This window comes from Musa acuminata, chromosome BXJ1-6 (genome assembly GCF_036884655.1).
Source record: "Musa acuminata AAA Group cultivar baxijiao chromosome BXJ1-6, Cavendish_Baxijiao_AAA, whole genome shotgun sequence".
In the NCBI taxonomy this organism is placed as follows: domain Eukaryota; kingdom Viridiplantae; phylum Streptophyta; class Magnoliopsida; order Zingiberales; family Musaceae; genus Musa; species Musa acuminata.
The window spans coordinates 41902912-41928244 of NC_088332.1; the positions used below are offsets into that span (position 1 = coordinate 41902912).

General features: G+C 36.4%; 3 protein-coding genes across 3 annotated transcripts; 2 read left to right on the top strand and 1 right to left on the bottom strand.

The window, feature by feature from the left end:
• Nucleotides 1–577: 577 nt before the first annotated feature.
• LOC135677064 (hydroxyproline O-arabinosyltransferase 1-like) lies at nt 578–9509 on the bottom strand. The gene is made up of 8 exons (XM_065188943.1): nt 9003–9509; nt 8150–8217; nt 7834–8035; nt 7658–7755; nt 7381–7450; nt 7227–7298; nt 6969–7082; nt 578–1089 (listed from the first exon to the last, which is right to left on the bottom strand). Exons 1-8 carry the CDS (start codon nt 9417–9419, stop codon nt 1027–1029), a joined length of 1104 nt encoding a protein of 367 aa, XP_065045015.1. The 5' UTR covers nt 9420–9509; the 3' UTR covers nt 578–1026.
• Nucleotides 9510–10379: 870 nt separating this feature from the next.
• On the top strand, nt 10380–20431 carry LOC135677066 (uncharacterized). Its single transcript, XM_065188945.1, has 7 exons — nt 10380–10405; nt 10563–10789; nt 13618–14502; nt 14954–15124; nt 18551–18693; nt 19950–20060; nt 20143–20431. Exons 2-7 carry the CDS (start codon nt 10655–10657, stop codon nt 20207–20209), a joined length of 1512 nt encoding a protein of 503 aa, XP_065045017.1. The 5' UTR covers nt 10380–10405; nt 10563–10654; the 3' UTR covers nt 20210–20431.
• Nucleotides 20432–21341: 910 nt separating this feature from the next.
• LOC135677065 (transmembrane 9 superfamily member 11-like) lies at nt 21342–23964 on the top strand. Its single transcript, XM_065188944.1, has 2 exons — nt 21342–21480; nt 21630–23964. The coding sequence occupies exon 2, from the start codon at nt 21654–21656 to the stop codon at nt 23655–23657; it is 2004 nt and encodes a 667-aa protein (XP_065045016.1). The 5' UTR covers nt 21342–21480; nt 21630–21653; the 3' UTR covers nt 23658–23964.
• Nucleotides 23965–25333: the final 1369 nt, after the last annotated feature.

The following is a 25333-nucleotide window of genomic DNA, read 5'->3' on the forward strand; positions in this document are numbered from 1 at the left end:
GACCGATATCGAAGACATTTAAAAGAGTGAGACCCCTCTCGAAATTAAATTAATTTGGAATAATTTATTTATCTTAATATCCTATTTCTTATGGCAGGAGCAGACAGGAGTTATCCTAAATCACATTATCAGCAGTCCATATAATCTAAATTATACTTGTAACTAGCAATTAAGGAATGATGCAATAATAGATTTCTCTCTAACAACTAAGAGTAGACTAAATATTTATTAGTTAATATTGTTTTAATTAATATGACGATAAATATCATTTATTGATTACCTCATAAGCCCGTCTTCATCCCTGCTCATCAATCATGTCTGTCAATTATGTCATCATCTTTGTAGTTAATTATATACTCGACCGGCTCAACTACACTACTAATGGAAAAAAATAAATAGGAATTTTTATGAAATCAAATCCGAAAAATTCAATTAAGTTCCTGAGGCACAAAATTGTAATGACAAAATTTGTGACGGCACAGAAGCATTAATTCATCTGAAATCGATTCCATTCCATAAAGAAGAACTAACTCCTAAAAACTAATCATAACAATTACAATAATTGCAACACCAAAGATGAAGATGATAACAGCACTGAGAATGTTTGCCAGAAGTCTTCGGCAGCACAAAAAATCAGCATACAGACGTAGCATTTTGACTTCAGCAATACATAAATCAGTTCCAGAACCTTTTACAATATAAATCAACTGGCATGCCCTACACCAACCTCTCCAGCAGTCCGCTGGGTTGGAAATCTCCAAACTAAAGAGAATTAGGCATTCACACACAAAAAACAACTACAACTCCCTGAACACACATATTTGAAGATTAACCCTGATGGACCTACACTATCCTGCACCTTATACCCGTGGTTGGCGTGTGCTGAAAATGTCGGCAGGCTCCCCAAAAGCATCTCCTTGTTAACAAGTTTTATGAAGTTTACCTTTTTTCGTGTATCCTCAGGAAAGTGTATTGGCCCCTCACATTAGCAGCAACAAAGATCTTTACAGTAAGCTGGGAAGAGTCTTAAAAGATATCCCAGTTAGGAATGTTGGCGCTTGCCTCATTCACCATCTTGACAAGAGTCACCTGACCGAACGTTCCGAAACCAAGAAACTAATATTCAGAAAACAGAAAAAAAAAATTCTATTGAAAATAAAAGGATGCATTTTTTTTTCTTTGGAGTACATTGAACATCTAAAGAGTAACATATTCCACATATCATGATCTAAAATATAAGGCGTCTATGAACAACATCTCAAATGGAGCAGATATTTATCATTAACAGAAGAGATACAGTTTCCATTAGCTATTACCACTGGCAAGGTATATAAACTTCATCAACAGAAGTCCTGTCATGCATTTTTCTAGATGACATATTCACAATGGTTAGACCAGGGCACAACATATACAAAGTAGATAAAATGTCAATGCTTTTTATATCTATGCATGTTAAATTATATTCACATTCTGATATTATCTATGCATGTTAAGACAGTGCTTAAAGATGTATTCCGGAGGAAGGTTATGAAGAAACAAAGATTACCCATGAATAACTTCCCAAATAAAAGAGACATACTGCTTGAACAAAGACAGTTTCATAAGGCCTATGAATTTACAACCTGTTTTCTCTTATCTAAACTTGTCCAAAACTATTATCCAGTTGTTGTCGACAAATGTTTTTCACATGGAAAATTCTTCGTAAGGAGAAATCTGTAGCCCATCTGCGATAATAAAATGTGTTTTTCTTTGAACTGATAACCTTTTCCATTCTAAATCAATGGAAAATAATGAAGAATACAAATATATCACAGCTCAAACAAATGGCGCAAGCTTCTCTCACAGGCAGTCAGCAACATCAAACACACTTAACTCCTAAAGTAACTTAAAAGAAAAATAACCACATGTCAAACTTGTGGTGCAACTTCCATTGCACAAAACTATAAAATCCAGTTGTCTTCCACTAGGATCCAGAGAATATTTACTTCTAACCTAATATAAGCCAAAAAACTCCAAACAGTCCTGAACTTGCAAATGACTTCATCTTTAATAATGTTAGGTCAACATGTCTTTAGAACTTTGCTGATTTAGAATTTATTATTTCTAGCAAGCCAGCCATGATAAATACTTCAACAGTAGCTGCCAAAAGGCTTTCCTGCAGCTCTGTATTGCCCCTTTCCCTCTGCTATATTTAGTGCCCATTTTACCTCAGTTTGCAGGAAAACTATCAGCTCATGCAGACCAACCAGTAAAAGCATATTTGCCCATATCTGCTTGTGAAAGATCATCTGAAAGCACACCCAAAATCACAAATGATCATTATTCTCATTCAGCCAAATACGGCATGAAGATGTGATGCTTATCGCCTAAGAAGCCTCTCTTTTTGATAATCTATCTTGCAGAGCAACACACAATTCAAAAACGAAAACTTAGGTATTCCCTTTGGAAACAAACTAGTTTATGCCAATGAACCTTGTTCCCTATATCTCAATTAAAAACTCAGGCCTTTTTAATACTGATCCGATAATCAGTCTTCAGTAATAGTTTATTGTCTTCCTGAGTAAAAGTCATCTGCTCTATCTCTTCCCATACAGCAGAAGTTTCCTAATTTAAAGATACAGGAAAACTTCTCATAGCATGAAGAAGTAGTTATTCCCATAACCCACAGTATTTATTTTTGCATATGTAGACACTCCTCATCCTGCAGCAATGTAATGTAACACCAAAAACAAATTCTTCCATATTGAGTTAGATACTCATCATCACCTTTTAATTTAATAACTTTGAAGCTCATCAACTGTCTCCTTCCAATTGCTTTGGCAATGATATAATGGATTTGATCTAATCTTCAAGAGTTTCTGTTTCAGCATTGTTTTGAACATAGTGCAATATTGAACTCAGCCTACCATGCACCTCTGATGATTGCATGATAGCCAGATATAGACTCCAAAGGGTACTTTCTTGTTATTATGTCATAAATGCATATGCCAGCATGGGATTGTGGCTTGAATACCAGGGAAAAGCAATTCAGTCTTTGACTCGAGAAAATGATTCATCATAACTAAGATTCTGTCCAACTTCATGGACTCTGATCGGTCTGAAACCAAAAGATAAGCCTTTAAAATATCAAATCAAGCAAACCTGTATTCAGCATCAAATTCCTTGGAATGTAGCCAAGGACAGAGAGTTATTTTCTACTACAAAAGGTCTGGTGGTAGCACTGAACTCTCCCGTCAACAACCATGGCTATGTAGCTGATAGCCATATGGTTATTCTTCTTCTTTGTCCCTGAGTCCTAAGCGATCCCATAACTCAAATCTTTTCCACCTTGGTATGTGCACCATCAAGAATTAGGAGCCAAACAAAAACCATCCAAGATAATCACCTCAACATGAATAATCCGTGGTAGAATATAAAATATTCATAGAATTAACTAGCACTTGATTCACAATCCATACAGCCCAAATCCTGCCAAAAGAGCTTCTGAATAATTAGTATGATTCTGTCCTTAGTGCATCTTCCCCTTGCCTGGTTGAACCTGATATCCAAAGTAGCAGCCACAAATTTGTGCATGTCTCTTTTGCTTTATGGGACAACCTAATCCCCTAACGTTCCAGCACCACAGTTGCATGGCTAGTTCTTCTGCGGAGAGGCAACTCTTTTCTTCCTACTCAAGACCTTTTTCCTCTTTTTCTTTTAGTTATTCAGGGACCTCTACGACATCCTCATTTCCATTTGCCAGAGAATTTAGCTATATTCTTTGTTTTTAACAGCAATATCTAACTAGTCCTGCAAGCTCCAAAATTTGAACATAGGAATACATTCAATATTAAGAAGGTAGTACATACTTCTTGCACAATTCACACTCATCTTGATTCAAGAAGTTCACTGTCTTCATGCCTCTTCATAGTCCCTTCACTGTTGGTGTTGACTTATGCTGACTTAGATATGTTTGTGCTATGTCTAAGACTTCCACTACTAGCACAGTGTCTTCCATCATCATCATCATGCAACACACCATTGTTAATAAGATTGCAACAATATTTCCAATATCTTGATTTACACATTTTTCGTTTTCCTTTTATTAGGTGAAGCAAACACTCTGTGCTAAACAAGATATACTATTGATTTCCACAACTGTATCTACTCCAGATCCACTACCCTTAAGGGTTTTTTTAAATATCTAATACTTTTGGTTTTGAAACCTGCTCCACCTGCTTTCTCTTCCAACAATTAAAATCAGAATACCATATATCCACAATTATGACATCTAGGATGAATCAGTTCATAAATAACCCAGTTGACCATCTGGTTCCTCAATATGTATAAATTCAGGACAATCTCCATTAATCTGGCACATGATATACTTGCATTTCTAGCAGTATAGGCATCAGTGAATAAAGGTCTTCCCAGCAAACTCACAAACTTGCTTAGTATGTTTGAGTGATGAATATAATCTGGGATTGGGAAAGTAATCTATGCAGGAATAGAAGACTCTTTTTCTGTCACTCCATTGTGAATAGTACAGAATTATAGGCCACTGACAAAAGAAGGATGGCCCAGCTCCAGCAACTTTACAAATAAAGGCAAGCATTTTTTTAGTTCAACCTCCAGTTAGCGTCAACAAACACTGAGTCCATTAATTTTATCAATGGACTCGCATTACCAAGATTTGGAATCACATCCTGCCCTGCTATTACAACTGGATTTTTCCTTGATTCAAAACTGATTCAGAATTACACAGAATGCAATTCTGAAAAATCTAGATCCAAATTGGTGGCCGAGACACCATATAATATCAGAAACCTCAATGTCACCCTTCAAGCACAAAGCTTCATTAACAGCAATATCTTGCTCTGTCCCACTATAGATTCATCCAAATATGTATATGAGACAAAAAACAATTTGCACTTCAATCACTAAGAACATTATACTCTTTCAATAACAGGATTCCTATAGCTTCCCATCTCAATCCAGTTTCAATTTCCTTCAGAGACCCTATGCCATCAACTTGATCATTCAGGAAGAAATCACTAGCACCCAACTTTGGAATTGAACAAGAATATGGTTTGTGCTTCTGTATACAGATTTGCATTCTTAATCATAACAAAATGTCATCAGTTACAACTGCTGAGATTTGATATATGCACCAGCATATTTTTGAATCAATTAAGCAGACTAAATGGGCAAAACTTGTACTCCTCTTAATATCTCATGTCAAATGGAAAGACAGCTGTTCTACCTTTTTGAAAGTCCACGACCCTAAACTACAACTCTGCTTTCTTTACATGCTACTACAACATTCTTATTCCAGACATTGTTTTAGCTTATCCAAGAAAACATGTAATTCCTGTTTTCTTCTAATAAAATTCAATGTGATCAATCTTTTTGCTCATAGATTATTTTTAACAATAACAACAAAAAACTGTAATATCCTAACTATTTAGAGTTTGCTACATGAATCTTTTGTCATTGAGCACTATAAGAGTAATACTTTTAATCAAATTAAGAGTATTGAAATGTTTATATATAATTTTTAGTAAAATATTCTTAGGTCTCCCTCTATCTCTCCTTGTACCATTAATACTAATTAACTCAATTCTTCTCATTATAGCATTTAAATGATTCTTCTTCATTTTTCTCTTTTTGGAGATCTATCTAATTGTTCATGATTGAAAATATTTCTTTTTCTATCCTTCATAGTAACTCCACCAATACAAATATTTTGCATCTGTTCTCTTAATCATCCAATACTCAGATTCCATAAGGGATTGTTGGTCTAATAATATTTTATAAAATTTTTCTTTTAACTAAAAAGTATTCTGTGAACATAAAAAAAATTATGAAGCTCCTCTTTATCTTAACGATCCAAATTTAATTCCATGAATATTCATCTTATTTTATAAACGATCTAAGATACCTAAAGCCTAGATGGTTGTCGATGGCCTAACATAACCTTTGATCTTTTCCATCCGAACTTTGGACCAGCATTAGCATTATTGGTGTTTGAATGTAGATTTCTTTGTTATATATACAAAAAGGTTTTGGGAGCACATCCCCAACTTTTTTTTTAAAAGGAAGTTCTTGCAAGAACAATGCAACAAGTAGGACAAAATCCATTTGAGTCGCTTTTCATATCCAAATAGAGCCACAAAATGTTGTTTGTTCACTATATTTCAAATTATGCATCTAAACATCTACAACAACAAGAAGCTATAATGTTCTAAGTATTTAAGTACATGAACATCTGCTATCCGGAATATTCTGAATAAGAGTACATAACTACATATATGGATCTAGTTGTACTTTTATTTGGACAAGTGAATATTAAACACATCTTGAAGTACAAAGTTGATTGAATTGACACAAGAAAATATGTTTTTTATTTGTGATTCCTAAGCACGGTTTAAATGCCTTTTCCTTTCTTTCTTTTGACATATGAACTTTCATGTCAAAAGAAATTTCACTGGACATATGAGCTTTCTTTTTATCCAAAAAATTTCATTGGTATTGTATCTGATGATTTATTTAATCCCAGTTTCATTTGGAACTATAAGAAATATTTCCATTCTGTTTCCAGTTGAATTTCAGGCCTTAGTCCTCTAGTGTCTACTTCAAATCCCAATTAGCATTAATTCTTGTTCTGATCTCCTTGGCCAACCCTGATCCACCATGATACAACCTCCTGACTGTGGACCAATATAGGGCCGATCTTAGTGTAATGAAAGGAGTGCAACTATGCAAACTTCTCTTGAGTCAATAGCTCAAATATTTATGAACATCAACTACAATTTTCTATGTAGACAGAAAAAAATCCATCTAGATATCAATCGATCTAAGCAAATACAGACAACAGTCAACAAAAAGATTACAAACAATAATAAATGAAAAATATTAACACCTTCTCACACGTCAGAGAGTCAGAATCGGAGGCTAACCAGTTAAGCATGAGTAATGCAAAAACATACCACACTTTGTGGAACTCCATCCGGTGGTAAAGGAAGGTTCCTGGGAGGAGGCTTTTGACCAAATGATCTTTTGTCAAACCTCCATTCTCCAATTTTCCCATATGTTAACTCTCCCTGAGGATTGTAACCAAAGGAAAAAAAGAAAAGGCAATATAATACTTAAGGCAAAAAACTCAAGTGTATGTATATGATGATGGAAAACTTGGCATACTTTGGAATTTGTAAAAATAATAAGCAGAAAAGCTAACCATGAAATACCTTCATATTGTAGTCACATCCATAGGTATAATGGATAATGTATTTATCACCGACTTCTAAGTCCCAAGGAGGCTTAGATATACGAAGATACATATCAGTTAGTCAAACTATAAGTCTTAAAAATGCCATAATGTGCATGAAAGACTTGCCATACCTGAATCATGAAATCCTTATGTAAGATGTTCCCCACCCCATTAAGAGCAGATGCAACAGCATATGCATACCTGGCAACAAATGTTATGAAATTAATATTTGAATCCAGCACAAGTTACTTAGCAGAAAAACAAAAATCAGTGCTAAACATACGACCAACAAAATTGAAACACAGTTAAACGGACAACATGACAGTAAGTGAAGAAAGAAATGGTTACTGAAACTCAAAAATAGATCAGGCCCTGAGAATCAGCATGAAGAAGACAATGAGAAATTACATTTCAAGCACCCAACCAAATGCTTTGTCTGCCTCGGGATTTTTCTTCATTGCCAAAGAGAGGTTCATCCATGTCGGAGCAATTTTCAGAAGGGATGCCTAAAGCCACATGCAATGCTCTAATGAAAAATAAAATTAAGTATGAAATAGTAAGAAACTAGTAAAGTGTGAAATTACCTTCTCGATGATTACAGGAGAATTTCCTATAGGATCAATATCTGTGATTGGTCCTCTGTCCTCTGGGTAGTATTTACGAAGAACAGATTCAAACTTTTTGGGTTCGATGTAGAAGAAAGGGAAAGCAGCTCCAAGTCCAGCTTTAGCCAGGTTTGGTACAGGTTTAACAATAATATGGTCAGGCTCTGCCATTAAAATATATCTGCATAGGAATTAGGAAATACAAACAACATGCAAAAGAAGGAGATGGTCATTTGACTGATGATCCACTAATAACACATCAAAATTTTGTATACAGTTGTAGTGTTAGCCTTACTCTTCCTGGATATCAGCCTTCTGAAGCCACTGGACGAATGCCCAAGGCCTATTGAGAACAATATATCCCTGAGGTTAGAAGGTGGAGTCTTGTCAAGAAAATACACTCATATCAAATCAATGGTCTGTCACAAAAATAAAAAGATACCTCATTCTTTAGGTTGAGTTTTTCAGAAAGGGTTTTTTTTTTACAATTGGTATTTAACATCTTCATTCATTTGTTACATTCTCATATACTGTATGATATCTTCTAGGTAAGAACATCATTAACCTAATCCAATAGTGGAAATGTACTCATCCGCCAAAGAGACTCTAATGATGATCAAAAGAGAACCATGCAATACTACGTATTATGAAATCTTGAGTACGTGTCACCCAAATTCCAAGTTTTACATCAAAAACACTCAATATGAAGACAAAAGTAGAGAATCGAGTAGCTTCTTGCTGAGTTTACCCAACTCTCAGCTCTAATTTAGTCCAGCAAGTTGACTACATATCTTGATATAGCTCCTCTCCGAAAATTGTTACCCTCAGCTGCAATTTCTCACCTACTGCTAGCCATTATCAACTTCGAGTTCAAGCACGGAATTCTATGGTGAACGTCATCGTATTTTCTCAGTACTTATTACTATTTCTCAAAGAAAAACTTAGATCATTCGGATAAAAACCTAACGGAGCGACGGCACCTGGTTGCATCACTCTCTCGCACATCCAAGCGAACCATCGAATAATTATTTTTTCCACTGCAAACAAGTTATCATGCGCTCCTCAGAGAGCTAAACGCCGATCGCCCAAACCCTGAAACCCAGGAAGGGGAGAAACCAACGAGATCAAGGGGCACGAAGCTCAATCACCTGATCCGTTCCAGCAGGGAGGGGATCGGCCACGAACGTAGGGATCTCGTCCACTAACTTGTCGGGCCGGCCAGAGTGCAAGATCCTGGTGAATCCGCCCATCTCCGATTCCGGCGTGGCGTCCCGGACCTTCTTGAACCAGTAGTACATCACCCGGCACTGCCAGGAGTTGTAGACCGAGTCCGACGCCGTCACTGCGGTGTGGAACGGCCGCGGCCGCCGCCCCTCGTCCCGGCGGCGGTCGAACGGCATCCGTACCACTGGGTCGGAGGAGGAGCGGGAGGGAGGAGCGCCCTGGCGGCCAGGGAAGCCGGGATTGAGGAGTATAGCAGTAGATGAGATGATGGCATTGTAGGTGATGAGGGCGACGGCCAGGGTGAGGAGGAGGTAGTAGAGAAACCTCCTACCAGACCCCATGCTCTATCCACTCTTCCTCTTCTCTTTCTCGAGAAGACGGGGCTCTTTCTGGTGTTGCTGTATATAATAGACCGAGCGATACTGGTGTTCTGCAGGTGTAAGTGGAGAATATGTTATCTGAAGCGAAGCGTCTCCAATATAATTCAAAAATCGAATTTATTTTATTATGTTAATCGATATAATTAGCATTTATTGTTTGATGTCTCTTCACATATCCAAGTATTAGTGTATCACATGTAAAGCCAAAAGAACTGAAGAGTTCTATGAACGCTGTTGTGAGTGTTCGGCACGTATGATTATTATAATGTTTATACCGAAAAAAGACTTTGAAATGTCATGTTTCATTGTCTCAGGAAAATAAGATGTGTAACTATAATTTAGACTATATGGCGATCATTGTAACATCCAAAAAAATTCTAGTATCAATCATTCTATAAATAAATATATAAAAAGGATAATTTCTTAAAAAATTCTTATAAATGCGTTTTTATTATATGAAAAGATAAATTTATCCCTATCTCATTTTTATAATATTTTTATTAAAAAAATATGTGAAAAAATTGACAACCGTCCATCAAGGTCTGATCAACCTGCCATCATGGTATCATGAGTTGTGTTTTTGCATATCATCCCTGAACTGTTTTATCAAAAATAACAAATAATCATGGAAACTTCATCAATATCATTATATTATTATTTTTATTAAAGTTTAATAATATATTTTTTTTTTCAAGCTTTTTGTTTTTATAATACTATATTTTTAATTCGAAGATTAGTTTTTAAATTATTTTTTTCTTTTTAAATATAAAAATTTAAAAAATATTTTATTTATATTTACTATTATTATAAATAATAGTAAATTTGAAAACCAAAATTTTTGAGAAATAAATGATAAACAAACCATATAATCTATTAAATTTATGTCGACTTCGGGAATATGCTTTGACAGGGGGCCGACAACGGGGCTGCTATCAAATTGTGGCACGGTTAGCAAAGTGCTGCCTCCGAACTCTCAGACAATGAGCCCTATTTTATGGCTGCATTCGTTTCCAAAATATTTCTTGGCGCTGTTTTTTCCGTTTTATTTGTAGTTGTTTTTTAGTGCTTTTTAATATTTAGTTATTTTAGTTTGTGGACAAAAAGAAGGGGGGCGAAACTGTTTGAAGGCCGCGTCCGTCGCCGGCCCGCCGTCTTCCCTCCTCCTCCTCCTCCTGCCTTCCGCTCTGAATCAAGAAATGGGTTCGGGAAGTAGCCGCATGGCCCCGCGGTCGCCGCGCCGCAGGCAGAAAGGCCGACCGAGGCTCGGGCTCGCGGCCTTCCTATGCGGCGGCGCCGCCGCCGAGGCCGCTGCCTCCGCCGATTCCCCCCAGGTCTTGATTCGACATCAAGCAGAGATCTTGAAGAGCCAGTTCTCGATCTTTGGTTGTTTGTCTTGATAGCTATTAGCCATAGTGCATGCCTTGTTTCTTGATCTGGAAGATGGTTGCTTGGCTTTCCAGGTTTTGTTGTGAACTTTCTTGACGATGCTTGTTTATTCATTTGTTCTTTTTTTGTTTTTGTGTTATTCGTGTTGGTTTATTTTGGATGTTGATTGTGTTTTTGTTGTGTGATCGGCGAAATGATATGATATGATGTTACCAACACACGTTTTTTAGATCTAAAAATTAGGACGCGCTCTAGGAAATTGGTTCAAATGTCGATTGGGTCTACAAGGATTGCTGTTTTGATTATGTCTTAAGGGGGCTTATGGTCCGCAATCCTTCTTTTCAGCTATGACAATCTTTTTGCATAACATATTCATTTAACATTTGCTAGTAATCTGGAAATTCTCTTGAATAAGGTCTACGTAAGAGCGTGAAAGAGCTGGTGACCTAAGGTGGCTAAACAAATACGGCGAATGATAATAAGCACCTTGACCATTTTAATCAAACAAGTTGTTATATACTCAGGCATGCTATTCGCTTCTTTCTTTGATATAAAAAGAAGAATTTTGAGGTTATAAGAACAGAAGCACCCTACTCTGGTAATTCTCTATGTTGGACTGAGGAGGCACTTAATGTTATCTCCAGAGTACAAAATTTTTACTTCTGTAGGACCAGGGAATCTTGGTTAATCATGCTAGTAGTCATGGAACATGTGGAAATTTGAATATGAGAGTCATGTTGAGGAAGACAGGTTTGTTTTAATTGAAGACTTTAGTTGCTGAAGTTCTGGGAAATGACAGCTCTTTTACTTTTAAAAGATCTATTTCAAAGATGATATTTCTGGGTTCCTTCACTCCTGAACATGACATTTTCTATGTGAAGCTTATCAAAATCATGAGAAATTTATTTTACTAATTAAAGAAGTTTTGGATTCCAATCCAAAGGTGGTGGAAGCTACAATCTGATTCTGGAGAATCTCACTGCTAATTTCAACAGAATTGACACTTTGAGCATTCATTTCCTATCATGTATGCTATGGAGCTATCTCCAAACATTCTTGAGGTTCTGGTGATTGCGGATTGATACGTGGATCAAAGGTCATGTACATAAGTTGGAACGTTAGTATTCAGTGTGGTATGTTAGCTCTGGGAAGGGAAGCCTCTACAAAGAATTTGAAATTTTAATTATTTGTTCAGCTTAAATATTTCAGATATGTTTTGATGAATCCCAAGGTTTTGGCATGTGCTAACCTTAATTTGCATTGAGCTATGGTATCAGCTCTGGCATAGGAAGCATTCATTGGAGGTTTTAAATTTAAATTTGATCAACTTGCCTGGTTCATATGAATCTTAATGCATCCAAAGTCTTGTGGCATGTGCTAGCCTTTTGTATAAGTATGCACAATATCCAGACTCACAATAGTAAAAAAAGATTAATAATTAACAAGGTATTCAAAATACCAAGGTACATTGTGTTCCTTCTCTCAAAAAGTGTGTCATGTCTCTGAGGTCCATCTCAGCTATCAGTTACTGATCCTTCCTTCTGCTAACCTTCATGACTTCCTCATTGATGGCTACAACCTTAGAGTAGATAGCATCCAAGTTGCAAAAACATGTCAAACTTAATTTATAGAGGAAAGGGTTATGGCATGTGAAGGTGTTAAAGAAAAATCGAGTGCAGTTACTAATACTATGATAAATTGCTAAAAACTCGAATATAAGAATAGTTAACAAATACCAATTTGATTATTCGTTGCTGGCAGATTTTGCATAAATTCTTATAGCTGGAATCTGGCTTGTCATGAATCTTAACCATTTCTTTTATCCACTATGACTATATGTTTATGCAGAAATATGCATAAATTTAACTTTTGATGTTCAAAATGCAATATATTTTGATAATTTTGGTCACATATGAAAATGCTACTTAACATTCTCTAGAGATTATGTTTATGTGGCTGTTATGTCACATAGTTTGTTCTTCATATAGAATTGCATATGTTCAAATGTCACACCTGTTGAACTTTGGGAATTCTGATTTGCCACTAATATTGATAGATGCATTTGCTCTGAGTAACTTTTGAAGACTCTTGTTTTCTTCTTATTAGAGTGTAACTGCATGGTAATAATCCAATGACAATACTTATAACAAACTCAACGGTTTGTCCCAATACTATACTATTTTTTAAAAAGCTACTAGATGTCTGGTCAAAACTCAAATGGAGAAAGATATTGAACATGTGCAGTCTTGTATTAATCTTCAGTAGCTTAATATAATCACTTTATTTGTTTTATATATGGTTTTTTTGCTGGTATACACATGTATAGTTGTCGCCTTAATATGATTGCAACCATTCTTTGCTTATATGAATTATGTTGTGCAAAAAAATGATTAATGTCAGCTTAAAATATCTGAATTCTAGTTATTCCTCAAATCTTATTTCCAGTGACTTAAAAGTGGTTTATGTATTCTGGAAATGGATGTTTTATGCATTGCAATATTAAAAAGTTATGTCCTCTTCATGTTTTTCTAGTTATCCATTTTAATTAAGAAGGAAAAATGTGCATGTAGCATGAGCAGAAATTTATGTGTTGTAATCTAGATCTGAGCATAGTTGTCTTTAATGAAGTTTTTTATTGTCAAACTCTAATTAACTTTATGTATCTACTGAATCACTCTTTTATGTTTATTGAAAGGATTACAATCATCACAAGGGCATTACTAAGATTTTTTCTACTACTTTGAGCCTATCTTAATGGCATTCTTATTGGCAGATTGAAGATAAGCTAGCAGAGAAATCAGTCATTCATGCAAGACTCGATGGTTCTGTATTGAATTCTAATATCCAGATCTCAGTCAAGGAGTCTTCTCTAAGCTTTTCCCAAGAAAATAAGCCTTCTAGCTCCACCAGTGAACAAATCAAGTCTACTCAAAGCAATAATTGTGTTAATGCGGATCACTTGGAAAATTCTTGCATTGAGATGTCTCGTTCTGAGAGGACTTCCAGACTACCAAGTATGTTAGGGAAACCAGTGGAAATTGTTGACACTACTTTAGCTCCAACAATGGAAGTAGCTAATTCCACAAATGGACATAATTCCCATAGTTTACCAAGCTTCTCAAGTGGCATGCATCAACTTGAACTTAGAGATCTACATACAAATGAGATTTTGTCCATTGTTAATCCTTCAGATGAGGTCGTGAGCCTCCCTAGTACCAATACAGAATATGTTTCTGTTATTCCAAGTGTATCCTCAACTTCGCATTTTTCAAGTGAAGAACCTCTAGGTGCAACTTCTTCTGGTTCAGATGCTCAAAGATCAACTGGATCAGGTGAACAGAGAAATGGAAGTGAACTTCATGTTGATTTGGTCAGCATCTCTTCTGATGTTCCCAATGGCTCTAGGGAGACAAGTAGTAGTGTGTCACGAAGGAATACTAGAAGACTTTTCTGGGATGCCTTTTCCAGACACAGTTCTAGGACTGTTGACTCAGCATTGATACATTCGTCTGCAGATAATAATGGTCTAGGATATCAGGACAGGTGGCTACTAGACATTGGTGATCACACTTTTGGAGATGGGGCTGAAGATGATTCCTTTTACTCACGGCAGAGACGCCATGGTTTAAATGGTGTTAGTTGGCATTCAAGATCCGAGGTGATCCTTTTATCCAGTTCTATTTCTCAAGTTATCACGTGTTAGTTTATTTATCTTATGGTAAGTTTCTGTTCTTTAAACTTATATGCTTTTCAACATTACCATCGTCCCTTTTTAATGACCTCATGTGTGCTTAATGTTATTGATATTGTTCAGTGATTCAGTACGATTGCTGATTTTTTTTTCTTTGCAGAATCTCTTGTCTTGTCATTGACCAACATTTGCTTTTTTACTTGTTTATCAAATAATATGTACAACTTCTTCTCGTACAGTAGATTTATACATAATACTTCACATTTTTTCAAACATAGAGCTGACAATATTCTACCTTCAATTATTGTGGTTTTACCAAAGAACCTTGATCCTTTTCCTTTTTGTAGTTCTTCATCACCAGTTAAGAACAATAGAACATATCTTGAGTTATTTGGACTTTGAAATTTCCTTGGTGCAGATAAGGGAGCGTCTTCATGCTGGCTTTAATAATAATGATGGGCAAGCATCTTCCTGCCCATCAGGTATCCATCAAGATGGCACATGCTCTTGCACACTGCTAATGACTGATGTGTCAAGTACGCGAGCCAGTATTGCACGAATTTTTGTGTTAGCCGAGGCATTATTTGAGGTAAATATTTTTTGCATCAGTTATGTTCCTCTCTGTTCAAGCAGTTAGCTCCATGATAAGTGCATTCTATTAAACATCTTTAAGTTTGATGGATCATGACTGCTAGAGTATTGATCCTGTTGACATTAAGCGTTTTTTGGTGAGTACCTTCTTGGATTGTGGTTGTCTGTGGTTGACAGGTGTTACAAATATTTTAGTAAATTTTTGATTGAACTGATGATACACTCAACCTGGAAATCAGAAGCAACAAGTTAAATTGTTTAGATGAATTTACTGATGAATAATCCGCATTTGAAAATAGCATCTTTATTATAATAAAATATGTTGTTTTTGTAATAACTGCTACCAATTCTTTTAGTGACTGTTGCACTAGCTAGATTGCCACTGAACTTTCTAGGTGCAGGTTAATGACCTATGAGATATATGTATCTTTTATTAGCTGCTGAAAAAGCTGAATCTTTTGTCTTTCCTACGAGTTTAAACTTGCTAGTAAACCATTAAGTTCAAATATTTGAGAAGATGATTCTTGAGAATTATTCTACCTATCTTTCATAGATTGTTGGTACTATGTAGTTTGTAGTTGATAAGATGCATTTAGGATAAGAACCAAGGGTAAAAATTTCAATCTGATCTCGATATTGGTCGGCAGTCGGTTACCGTACAGGGTGAGTATCAATATGGGGTTGAAATGGGTTGGTATCATCCGGACCACCACTATAGGCACAGAGGGAGAGATGTGGAAAAACAGTATCCTACAGTGAAGGAGAGGCCGTGAAGTGATGGCACAGATGAGCGGTGGAGTCGGCGACGTGGCGCAGACAGGAGAATATCAACAGTAGAAGAAAAGAACAAGAGAAGAATAAATAATAAAAGAGTAAGCGGGTACAAGTACTGAGCGGTAAGCATACCACTCAGAACAATATAGTACCAGGCAGCTTACTGCTTGATAAGTTTGGTGTGTTAAGCTTACTGGTCAGTAAGTTAGGTTTCAGACTGGACCAGGTGAAACTGTCTGATCCCTGTACCTTTCAGTCACTGGTAAGATTTAAAGTTTAATCCCTTACAGAAACAATTCCTTCAGTAGAATTATGGTCCAGTGTTGTTATTGCACAGCATGAGTTGTGATTAAAGTTAGGCTCACTTATGATTGAAGTTTCTACTTGGCGATAAATGGTAATCAAGCTCTAGATTGGTGATTAAAGTTCCTAATCTAAAAGATAATTCAATGTTGCCTCCTCATAACCTAGTTTTCTATTCATTTATGGCTTAGATACACTTTATTCTTATCTAAATATAATTTATATACCTATAAATGAGGAGAAAACCCTAAAAATGATTTTCTTTTTAATTTATATAATTTTCTGATTTTTCTTTTGAGAAGTGATATGTACATTGATACCGATTGGTACGTACTGGCCTGTCATACCTGCCCAGTAATCTATTTGCCAGTTGGTACATTGGTAGGTATTGTTCGTTACGTACCGACGTATCAACAGATGGTACATCAATACCAATCAGTACATATTTGTCTGACGTACCTGCCCATTAATCTGTAAACTTGGTCGGCATGATACAGCATTCCTTGGTTTAAAGATTACTAAACCACCATCATTTTATTATGCGATAAAATACTGGAGAGAGCTAACATTCAGTAGAGTTGGAGAGTGGGGTGTGCTAATCAACCAGTCAAATTGAAAACCTGAACCAATTGAGACACTCAATTTAGGTTGGAGACTGGGGTGTGCTAACCAACCAGTCAACTTTTTGTCCATTTCATAAAGTTTAAAGTCCAAACTGAATATTATTTAATAAAAATGTATCCATATAATTAAATATCACAATCAAATCAAGCTAAATATTGGAAAAGTCAATCACACAAAGTTGTTGTTTCATGATGTACCGCTGGATTGGGTCCAATACAGCACTGTGAGTGGTGTGACAGAAGTAGAGAAAGACCTAAATAGATTTTGTTAGAAAACATAAAAATAATGATTTGATTTCTCTTAATTTGACCAGTGGTATTGTGTTCAACAAAGCCAACTAGCGGGAAAATCAATGTAGCTAACACTAAATAGTTATGACATTATGGATTCTTCCTATTGTTGTTAATGTAAGAGATTAATCTTTTCCATGTTATCATGATAAACCATGATATGTGCTGATTAAGCTCTAGTACTTCAAGAAATCTTCTCTTCTGTTTACAGTTTAATAAAGACAAACAATATTTTTGATAAATCAGGTATCTGCTGCCTGACCTGAATCTTGTTTGGACATTGTCCTAAAGATGTATTCAACAAATATATTTTATGTAACAATGGTTAATCATTAAGATTTAACCATACTTTATCTAGAAGCTTTTTTTTTCCTTATAATGGTTGCATGATATCTTGAACATATATGTGCTTTTTGTGGGAGCCATTGCTTGGCACACAAAGGACACGTACTCATTTCTGATTTGATCCATGCTATCAGCTCTGGACAGTGCTAGATATGTTGAAATACATTTAAACATATCAGTCTCCATATAAGGATGTGGCTAAGATATTCAACTGTCATATCAATCATCCTGATTTCTCATGTTTACTATGAAGACAAAAATGCAATATGTCTCTTAGAATAGAAAAGAAGAGAAAATAATTATAATTATTTAAAAGTTTTGATGCATTTGAGTGCACCTGCAGCTACTATCAGTTTGAGAGAGAAAACAGTAGAGTTGGTGGAAGAGGAAGAGGAAAGGAATTGGTCAAAATCATCTGTCAATCTCTGCCATTTTCAGTTTTTCACATTTGCCTTCTCTCTTTTGCATTATCCCCATATTGACATTTGACTTCTTTATATAGGAGGGTTCAGCCATAACAAGAGAATATCAATTCATAGTTATTCCTTTTTTTTTGCTTTATTTATTTAAAGATTTAATTCATTACTTGAGATGAAGTGATATTTATTGAGATGGTAATTGAATACAATGGAATTTCTTTTTTCTTTTAGATTGTTTGATCTGTTTTCATTTTCCTGATTTTAGGAGACTCGGGCCAGAATCCTCTTCTTTCTTTGCTGTTTAATAAAAACAAATAATGGCCACAGTTAATTTATCTATCATTATGGTGGTTATATTCCTGATAATCCCTCTGGTTACACTTGCTGACTTTTCTTTTGAAACATCTCTTTAGGCTGTTCTCTAATTCATATATTTATCTTTTTTATGTTGCTGCTAATCTTCATTAAGCTCAAAAGGTACTTAACATTCATAGATAAAGAAACTGAAAGAGTTGTGTAATTAAGTTCATCATTGGTGCTAAAGTTCTTTCAAGTACATTAGGTGATGATGATAAAAGATCTCTAAAAGCACATGAGGAAACTTATTACTGTCATAGTTCACGTTCTTTTATTGACTTTATACCTTACATAGACATGATTACAATGCAGGTCCTGGATGAAATTCATCACCAACCTGGATCACTTTCACTTTCCGTGGTTTCAGTCCCAGCACCGGAATCTATTGTCAATTCCTTGCCTTCAAAGATCCACAGAAAACCTGACACTGCCTTGGGCATTGATGGCGTGGAACAGTAAGCTTTTTCATCTGTAGATCTTGTTGTCCTTGGGAAACCGGAATTGCCACTTTACCATATTTACCATTAAATCCATGTTATTCTCTAGGCCATTAATTTCAATTTAAATATTCCAACCAAGAAAAAAAACAAACAAAAGGGTCAATTAAATCTGGTTTCAGATCTACAGAAACAAAACCAATCTCTTCTATGATTATGCATGAGATTTTAGCAGTCAATTAAAACTTAGGATTGCAAATCCACTTTTTCATTTGGAATGATTGTGAATCTTTTGTTCAAATGTTGTTAAAAGGAAACTTTTACAGTCATGTATCAGAGAGAAGATTCATTTTCTGATAAATTAAACTATCTTACAAGTGCAAACCTGATATGTTAGTCCTATAATGTCATTTATTTAATTACATTAGGTTATAGATATTAACAAGGATTTCTTTTCTTTTGCATATATAGCATCTAATTATATGATATCCATCAGAAATGGTGAAATCTTTCAGAGGTAGATATGGGGAGGATCAGAAACAATTTGGTTATGGATCCCACCTGGTGTTTCAATTTTGTAACTGGAAAATACCTTTAAAACATATTCCAATGTCTCTATGATCGATTGTTAATCAGATTTCTTCTGGCTTGCTTTTCTTTTCAACACTGCTAGTCCTGCTTCTCACCTCGTGGGGAATTGTACACATGGTCAAGAAGCTGATTCCAACTGTCATTGTATTCATATTTTGTCCCAACTGAAACTTGATCTTTATTTACAATTTAATAGTAGTATCACTTTTTTTCAGATTCATTTTGCCTATACAATCTAAAACTATATATATTTACAACGATGCACACAAGAAAATCAGTGACAATTAAGAGGCCAGGATGTCATTAAGATCTTAAATCTGTGAACCTTTCTTTCCTCAAAATTATCTAGTATGAGACAAAGCTCCAGCTATTTCACTAGATTACTTCATTTGTTTACTACTCATGCACAAGATGATTTCATCTACATATCGAATATGTATAGAATGTTAATCTGCATTTTCACATCACTGGTTTATTAACTGATGTTTCTTCTTGTTCTCCTTTGTCCAAATTGTCATCGAGCAGACCCCAATAGTAAGCTTTCTTATGCTCACTATTCCCCTAAATTCCTTCTAAACCCAAATGCTCTTCTGACACTTGGCACCATCCTTCTTCCTGATTCCTAACCAGCATGTTTTCAGTTCCAGTCATTCTTCACATGTAAACTATTTGTCATTGAACAGATGTTACATCTGCTTGGCTGATTACGATGATGGGGACATCATAAGAGTCCTTCCCTGCCACCATGAATACCACAAGTCTTGTGTTGATAAATGGCTTAAAGAAATTCACGGGTATTTATTTTCTCTCTGATTTTTGTGTTTCAAATGTTTGTATGTGCCCTTGACTTAATTTCTTTGTTACTGTTGGTTACAGGGTATGTCCTCTGTGCCGTCACAATGTTAGTGAAGGTGTCACTGGCATCACTCTCTCAAACTCATAAACATCGTGGGTAGCATGATGCAAGTGAAGGTGTCACTGGTAGCTCAATCTCGAACTCGTAAATATCATGTGTACAATGAAACCGTGAATGTACTGGTCATGTAGCAAATCCTAAATGGTTCTGTTTCCACTTTTATTTTTGCACATATTTCCTTGATGTCCTCTGCGATACACACATCAATGGAGAAGACTCATCTCTTACGATGAGCAATTGAATGTTGAACGACCTTTTTGCACCCTTCCGGGCAGTAAGATAAGAATCCCAAACTTCTCTGCGCATTTGACATTTGAATTATAGTTGTGCAAGGCAACGAAGAGATGTTTTGTGCAGTAAGATAAGAATCCCAAGTTCTAGCTGAGTATTTTATAAGAATCTCTTGCAACATGATTGATTACTATGGAAAGAGAACAAATTTGGAAACGCTAGCTAATAATATTTTGTTCAAGTCCAATTTTCATGAATTTTTGATATGTTGCCGTTTGCATCAAACTCTACAACATCATCAGTGTTCATTCATAAGAAGCCTCTCTCTCTCTCTATTTTACTTTTTGGTTGCTTGGTGATTTTTTTTATAGCAAAAAATATCCAGTTTAAATTATACAAAGAATCCTCAGCAATTTATTTTTCCCAATGGGTACAGTAGATCGAGTCATTATTATTACATGATCCGTAGGTCTATAATGGTATTATTTGAATCAAACGAAGTTGATAGATTAGTTAACTTAAGACCATGATATTTGATATCAAAATCATCTTATTTTAATTTAATTTAAATTTTAACAAAAATATTACTAAATATATTATATTTTTTTATTTTAAAATAATTAAATATAATCCTAATTATAAACATATTTATGTGTATATCATGAGATCATTAATTTTATATCTTGCTATGATCTTAATTTGTTATAACTTCTTCTCAAATATGCTACAATAAATATCATAAACTGTATTATGTACCAAATCAAGATACAAAACTTGAAGCGGACAACATCAGGGTAATTCAAATGAATTAATTAGACTTAGAAATTGTTAAGATCGTTATTATCGATATTATGCAAGCATAATTTAAATTTCTATATAAAAATATTTTTAAAAAATATTAAAATGGTATTTACCTTAAATAAGAAGAAATGCTCGGTAGGGGTATTTTCGGCAGCCAAAAAATTATCGCAGCCTCCTCTGACCGAAAGCGAAGCAGCTTTTAACCCCCCTTCTCCTCCGCCTCTAATTTCATCTTGCCTCGATCGCCGGCAGATCTCGGCGACTAGGTTCGATCTTTTCTTTGTTTCGTCATTTAATTGATTTTCTCGTAAATTTTCTTTTTGTTCCTGCGATTTCTTGAAACATTGTAGTCTTTGCTGAATAGATCCGTTGTTCCATCTGTCCAAGCCCGTTAATTCTCTCTTTTCTTCTCCAGATCTGGGTGAAGAACCCATCTCCTATGGGTTTTGCCGCCGAATCCGGCGCCAAGATGGGATTTTTTCGTAGGCTCGCCCTCTGGATCTTGATCTCCTGCCTCGCCGTCCGATCCGGCGATGGGTTCTACCTCCCCGGCAGCTACCCGCACCGGTACCCCGCCGGCGGCGCTCTCCCGGTCAAGGTGAACTCCCTCACCTCCATCGAGACCGAGATGCCCTTCAGCTACTACAGCCTCCCCTTCTGCCGCCCGGCGGAGGGGATCAAGGACAGCGCTGAAAACCTCGGCGAGCTCCTCATGGGAGACCGCATTGAGAACTCCCCATACCGCTTCAAGATGTTCACCAACGAGTCCGACGTCTTCCTCTGCCGGACCGACCCGCTCTCGGCCCAGGACTTCCGCCTCCTCAAGAAGAGGATCGACGAGATGTATCAGGTCAACCTGATCCTCGAAAACCTACCCGCGATCCGCTACACCAAGAAGGACGATTACGTCCTTAGGTGGACGGGGTACCCGGTTGGGATCATGATCGCCGACGCCTACTATGTGTTCAACCACCTAAAATTCACAGTTTTGGTACACAAGTATGAGGAGACGAATGTGGCGAGGGTGATGGGCACAGGGGACGCAGCCGAGGCGATCCCGACGGTGGACAAGGCAGGTTCAGGGTCTCCCAGTTGGATGGTGGTTGGTTTCGAGGTCGTGCCATGTAGCTTTCAACATGATGCGGATTTGGTCAAGGCTCTGAAGATGTATGATAAGTACCCAGTGAACATCCAGTGCGATCCCAAGGCAGTGGCCATGAGAGTGAAGGAAAACCAACCTATTGTCTTCACTTATGAGGTTGCATTCGTCGAGAGTGACATCAAGTGGCCGTCTCGCTGGGATGCCTATTTGAAGATGGAGGGGGCGAAGGTTCACTGGTTCTCGATCCTGAATTCGCTAATGGTGATCGCTTTCCTTGCTGGTATTGTTCTCGTGATCCTGTTGAGGACTGTTCGAAGGGATCTGACTCGGTATGAGGAGCTCGACAAGGAGGCACAGGCTCAGATGAATGAGGAGCTATCAGGATGGAAGCTTGTAGTTGGGGATGTGTTCAGAGCTCCAAGTCATCCGTTGCTCCTTTGTGTATTGGTTGGTGATGGAGTTCAGATACTTGGTATGGCAATCGTAACCATCTTGTTCGCTGCACTTGGATTCATGTCCCCTGCATCAAGGGGAACTCTCATCACAGGAATGCTGTTCTTCTTCCTGGTTCTTGGGATCGCTGCTGGATATGTTGCTGTCAGGATGTGGAAGACAATCAAAACTGGGGATCACACTGGTTGGATTTCGGTTTCTTGGCGGGTTGCTTGTTTCTTCCCTGGTATTGCGTTCTTGATCTTGACAACATTAAACTTCCTGTTGTGGGGTAGCCATAGCACAGGGGCAATACCCATTTCTTTGTTCATCATATTGCTTTTGCTCTGGTTCTGCATCTCAGTTCCACTGACACTTGTTGGTGGCTTCCTTGGTGCCAAGGCACTGCACATTGAGTACCCAGTTAGGACTAATCAGATACCTCGCGAGATTCCTCCGCAGAAATACCCGCCGTGGTTGTTGGTTCTTGGAGCTGGGACCCTACCATTTGGCACTCTTTTCATCGAGCTCTTCTTCATAATGTCAAGCATCTGGATGGGCCGTGTGTACTATGTCTTCGGCTTTCTCTTCATCGTAATGATTCTTCTTGTTGTCGTTTGTGCTGAAGTTTCTTTAGTCCTGACCTACATGCACCTGTGTGTCGAGGATTGGAAGTGGTGGTGGAAATCCTTCTTCTCATCAGGATCAGTGGCTATCTACATATTCTTATACTCTGTGAACTATCTGGTGTTTGATCTTAAGAACTTAAGTGGGCCCATCTCTGCCTCCCTCTACCTTGGCTACTCTTTGTTGATGGTCATTGCAATCATGCTTGCAACTGGTACAATCGGATTCATCTCAGCATTCGGGTTCGTCCATTACCTCTTTTCATCAGTCAAACTAGATTGATGGACTAGAGAAAAGCTTGGTCAAGGCTAAATGAGATTAAAGTTTGTCACTCACTGGTTGATCATTTTAAATTTGAGGCTCTACAGGGAAATAATATTTCACATGGCTATTGTTTCATGCATTGGCACCTGGTAAGATGCAATAGAATGTACTCTGCAGAGCCATTAGTTCTTTTTTCTATTTTTTTATCTTCCTTTTGTTCTATTAGTTCATCTAGCTGTATACTGGATTGTCGGTAACAATGCATTTTACTTTCTGAATGCTGAACAACTGTAGATGCAATTGTAATTCATTGTGCTTTTTGTTATCTTCACATGATCTCATATAGATAATTATGGCCTATGGCTAGTGTTGCAACTGGATGAATCTGATACATTTGCCTTTCATTTGATTATACATTATCTCTGTTCATTTAAGAACCGTATCGCGGTAAAACATGGTGAAATTACAAGGTTGAATGTTTTGGTGTTTGCCTAAAAGTCATCTTTTTCTCATGTATTTTTGCGTAGTATGTTGATTAAGTTTATGCTATCCAATTGGCCAGATATCAGTATTTGGATGCAGATGTTAGCCTGATATGTCATTGGTATGTAGTGATCCGAATATGCTCAAGAATATTTCGTCAAGAGCCACTCAGAAAACTCATACATGTGTGTTCAGATCATAGAACCGAGCAAACATTGAGTGAGTCTGGTTTAGATTGAGAATCGAGCTAGAGCATTGAGTGAGTCTTTTTAAGGAAAAAGAAGTGATATTTTGGAAGATAAAAAGAAAGGAAGCAATTAGTTATTTTTAGTATTTTGATCTTTATATTTTTTAAAATTATATTGGGGTTCTTATAATTATGAAATTAAAATATTTAATTTTATTTTTTCTTATATCATCGATTTTATAGATGGAAATAACGTAAGATTTATCATTGAGCACGTGTTGACTCTGTTTCACTTTAATTTATCACTAACCATATGTGATATCCTCGTTAGTAGAGTTAATGATATTAAAAACAACTAATTATAAGGGTTAATATATAATTAGTCCAAAGAGAAAAGATAACATTTGAGAGGGTCAAAATTGCTCATTAGTCACCTCGTTAATCTAAATCATAAAGTAAAATATTTTTATTTTTATTTTTTAATAAAATAAATAAATGATGAAAATAAGATTCAAGTTTAAGATTTTATAATATAAATTTTATAATGTATCGATAAAAAAATTTACCTACTAAATTAGTTATTTGCTACGCGAAGGAGGATACAAAGTTTCGTCCTCCACCTCTTCCCTCGGTCATTTCTCGGATTAGCCTCGACTCCTATATCCATCTCGGTCCAAGACCAAATCGACCGTTTCGATTCCACGTGGACGATTGATAGGAAGAGTAAGAGCAACATTAACCTATTTAGAAAAGGTAAAGACCCACTACATGTCCTTCTTGTCAGTTTCAACTCAATTCTGTTTCCACCACTTCAGATGTCTGTAGGCATATCTGTTGTACAAATGTATGCCCTAAGCTACGAGAGCAAGCCAAGGAGGTCTATATAAATCTTGTTTCACTACCTAACTCGGTACAAGAAAATATCTCTAATTAAATTAAGAGCAATTCAAATATTTTAATTATTTTTAAAATGAGAAAAAAATCTATGCTCATAAGTTCTGAGAGTGTGTCATGCCGGTTGTCA